We start from the raw sequence: 4507 nt of genomic DNA, 5'->3' as shown, positions 1-4507 counted from the left end.
GTTGGGTTAGACATGATGCAATCAAATTATATTTGATCAGTGAAGAAAATTAAGGATGCCTTAAGTTCAATTTGTCCACATCCAGTCTAATAGCTGCTCTTTGATGGATGAGTGCAGTTTGAGGCCTACAGGAAGAAAAATGATTAAAATACAAAACATTACTGATGGAACTTGTGACAACTGAGTTAAAACACAGACATGTAAACCCACAAAAATAAAAACTATAAAAGACACATCATTGTAATCATAATTTACCTGAAAGTTACATGTATTCCCTCTTAAGTAGCTTCATCAATCACCAGCTGTCGGCAGAGAGGCAAGAATGTAAATGAAAGCAGAGCAAAGAGTGATCATCTGCAGAAAAACAATATGGCAGGACAAGCATAAAAGGAGCCACCCAGAATAAGACTTCTAGTAAGACCTGTTTATCATGGGAGTAAACTAATATTTGAGCCTGATGAAGGTTTGCTGTTAAGATAAAGGAACACACCCTGTACATAAGCTTTTAGTCTTTTTCAAATAAACATAAATGCATTTGGAAGATCTGTTTGAACATACTTAATTCAATATGCACAGTTAAGAAAAAAAGTCTAAGCCCATTTACAAAATACAGTGTATTTTATACATATAAAAAAATCACTGTATTCATTCTTGACGGTATTTTTAGTTGGGTAGATTGTTTATGCTGCCAAACGCACACAATACACGGGACTCCCTGTTTCCCTATTTAACTGGGCGGAGGAGAATTCAATGACACACCCGGAATGTCTATCGACTTTTTAAATGCGTATATACTCATATAAGTACACAATGTAAACAAGTAAAAGATCACAACTCAGTACATTTTTACAGGATTTAAAAACAGCAAAAAGGAGGTGGGCATAAATAGTGGTAAAACTTACATTTCGTGTTGCGTTTCACCAAGTCATTGTGGAACCCCTTAAGCTTAAAGCTCACCTTTAGTCCTTGATTTTTCTTCAGAAGTTATTTTATGTGATATGCTCACACTGTATGATCAAGGGGATTATTTTAGTGAAACACTATGAAGATCATACAAAAAAAAAAGATCTTGAGACACAGTCAGAGGTGCAGTCACACCCTACAGCTGGTGTGACTGTTCCTGTTGCTGTGGGAACAAACAGGAACAGTTTTATAGCCTCTTCCTGTCTGCCAACCTATAATTCATATCTCTTAATTTACTTGCGAGTTGAGACAGAAACCTATCTGTTTCTCAATTTGACATCTAGAAGTCAATTAGGGACACTGAAAAAAATGTGTTAATAAGTTTTATGAGATTTAAGTCTTTTTTTTCCAGTGGCCCTAATCCTCTCATATGCCACATCTAAACTGTGAAGCAGCTCTTAAACATGGGATATGTACATTTTATGAAAAATATATTTCTTGCATATTTGTATTAACTGTCACTATGTCATAACAATATGCTATGAAACGCAAGGGCGTAGGAACGAGTCTGTCATTGGGGGGGACGCATTTCGGAAAGCTGACAGATCAGTAAATAGCTTGAGCAGAAATGTCAAACTATTATGCCATCAACAAGTCAGTAATGCGTTAATCTAATCTGACCCTTGTTTCAGTAACGAGTATTCTAACATGTTACTATTTACAATCCAATAATCAGATTAAAGTTATGCATAGTAAAATGACTGTCATTCCAGGATGAACTCTCACTTTAGCATTTGCCTCACAACTAGCAAGCTAAATACTCTGGTAGCACAGACAGGCTAACAGATTTTGATATATCTTATTGGTCAAAAGACATTTGTTTATTGGTCAAAATGCACTGATATAAATTGACTGGTAATTTAAATGGTTCTACTTCTTTCTAAAACCAAAGCAGAAAGCAGCTCATAAAATAGGATTCAGCAGTCAATACATCAGTTTGACCAGCAAAAATAAAATCTAAAGACCAAGTTTTGTTCTTCTTGAACAACTCTCTACATCAGTGCAACAGTTTGATCTACAAAATAAATAAAAATGATACTTTTCACATCTAACAAACCTTTAGCTCCTCACTGTTAACTCAGTTTCACTTTCCAGCCCTGCATTCAGTAACTTACCAAACATGATCCATAAAAAACTGAAGCAAAAAGACTAAATGTTTTTTCCCTGTCATTTTCAGCCGCAAACATTTAACTGAAATTTCTACAGTTATGCGTTTCTGTCTCTGCCTCCCTCTGACTCTCTGCAGCCTGATGTTCCTGCAAGGATTCATATATTTACAACATACACAACAGTAATGTTCACATTCTTTCTTCAGAAAGAATGTGAACTAAATATAAAAAGTATGTTTTTATTATACAGAATGAGAATTTAAACAACTTCATTTTCAGATGTATTATTATACATCTCAACTCTATTTACTGTGTAGCAAACATTTTCACTAATTTATTTTTAAACCTCTCCTCCAGCACTTTTCTTATTGTCTCCTAACCATTACCCTTATAGTGTGGAAATAATGAAAAAAACATTGAAACGTTGAAAGAAATCAACCTGACATCAGTCTTCACCTGTTCTCCTTTCTGGTTTTATTGAAATTAATTCAATTTTACATCTTCACACTCTGAAACTCCACCTGGCTCTCCTATGTCTCCCCTGACCTGCTCCTCTCATAATAAAATAGTTTAGTTTATTTAAAAATTAAAAACAGTTAATACATAATATAATATAATATAATATAATATAATATAATATAATATAATATAATATAATATAATATAAATACATTTTAATGTATTGGTCGAGTATGATCAGGTGTTCCTCACTTTAAATAATAAAAAGGCTAATTTTGCTGCTGTTTCAGTCTCATTCTAAATAATTGGCTAATTGACTAGCTAACTTTTAAACAGAGTTAGCAGTAAAAGTTTGGACATGTGACTATTCCAGAATTAAAACAGCTTAACCAAAAAGATTTAGTTCTATATATGAAAGTAAACTGACAACAAGATGTTATAAACAAGCGATATTCATGGCAACGTTCCTAACAGACAGTTTACCTCATTCAAACGGAGTTTCTCTGACTCCCTCTGCTGCTGCCTTTACTCTGAGCCGTTCAGCGAGGGGAGGAAGCGCTCTGCTGAATGTGCTGTTGTGCGCCTTCAAAATAAAAGCACGCGAGTGGAAGATTTTAAAATTCTTCGCAACTGCGGTGAAATTATTGGGGAGGACGAACGTGGCTCTCTCCAATATTGGGGGGGGGACATGTCCCCCCCGTCCCCCCCGCCTCCTACGCCTATGATGAAACGGATAACTTGTGAAAAAATGTAGCTCTTCCCCCTTCCTCCAGTGCTAACTACAGAAATACACAGCTCAGTCAGAAACAACCAATCAGAGCCAGGAGCAGAGTCTTAGCAATGTCAATCAAGCTTGCGTACATCCTTCTTGGATGTAAGCTAGCATTAGCTCTGCAGCACAGATAGCTATGGCAGTAAGGTTTAAAAGAAGGTAAATGCTTGATCCATTTTATTTTTCATCTAAACCTGTTTAACTTTGCAGGATCATGGAGGAGCTGGGCTAGAACCTGTGGTCATTGGGTGAGAGGCGGGGTCAGCGGGAAGGTCAGCAGTCATTCACAGGACAGACGTTTGCTTCAAAGACCCAAATATTGCTAAGGGTCTTTTTATTGTTTGTTGCCAAGTGTCAACTTTTAGGCCAGTTAACAGTGTTACTAAAAGTGCTGTATCATTGGAAAGTAAACAGCTCTCAAAAGAAAGTTATTTCTTATAAGATTGCAAAAAGTAAAACAATATGTAGAACATTAATACAGAGACGTTTTATATTACCTATTTCTTATATTTGTTTCCCAACTTCCCTGGGATACAACTTCAACAGTAAAGTAAAAAGTGCCAGTCATATGTACCTCTCTTTTCAATGTCTTAAAACCCTTTGGAGTCGAGGTCTAAATGGCCATCCCGGCGCGCATTCTTTCTCTTCTCAGTGCGCCAGAGCTCGCTATGAAGCCATGCAGCGATCGCTAGCAAAACTACTACTAACACTGCACACACCACGAACTCTAACTAACACACTTAGAGTCTAAAAAACCTATTGAAATCCACAGCATCGCTGCGCCCTAGTCTCTTGCCGTATCCAAATCCCCCAAACCCCTTCCTCTCTCCGCGTGTCTCCGTTCTACCTAGTAACAGACCGTCAACACATTTTCATTGGTTGTTACGAAATGTGGTACATTTAGACCCCACAAAATAAGGCGGAAATGATCGATCATATTTTATTTTGAAGTAAATAACCACAAAACCAATATAAAAACACCACTTTTATAAAGTTTGAAGTCCGTGCTGTCCAACAGAGTTGAAATGAAAACTCGGTATGCGTCTCTGTTATTACGAAGCCTTATAAATGCGTCACATGCTTTAACGCCCCGTGGCGGGCAGCGACTGCTGAAAATTCAATAAAAATCAACAGCACAGCTCATCTAAAGAAACTGGTCCACATAACCACGTCAGGGCTCAGAAACAATCAGCTCTTTGCCATT

At 36.9% G+C, this 4507-nt stretch overlaps 1 protein-coding gene across 1 annotated transcript in view; it reads right to left on the bottom strand.

The window, feature by feature from the left end:
• Positions 1 to 4087: 4087 nt before the first annotated feature.
• Positions 4088 to 4507, bottom strand: part of LOC103475179 (TRPM8 channel-associated factor homolog) — a 7894-nt gene continuing 7474 nt past the window's right edge. The window contains exon 10 of the mRNA XM_017308123.1: positions 4088 to 4150. Within this exon, the coding sequence (XP_017163612.1) occupies positions 4088 to 4150 (63 nt within the window). The remainder of the gene's footprint in view (positions 4151 to 4507) is intronic.

The sequence above is a fragment of the Poecilia reticulata genome, linkage group LG13, assembly GCF_000633615.1.
Source record: "Poecilia reticulata strain Guanapo linkage group LG13, Guppy_female_1.0+MT, whole genome shotgun sequence".
Lineage (NCBI taxonomy): Eukaryota > Metazoa > Chordata > Actinopteri > Cyprinodontiformes > Poeciliidae > Poecilia > Poecilia reticulata.
The sequence above is the reverse complement of the archived record's forward strand: the minus strand, read 5'-3'. Positions and strand labels throughout refer to the sequence as shown.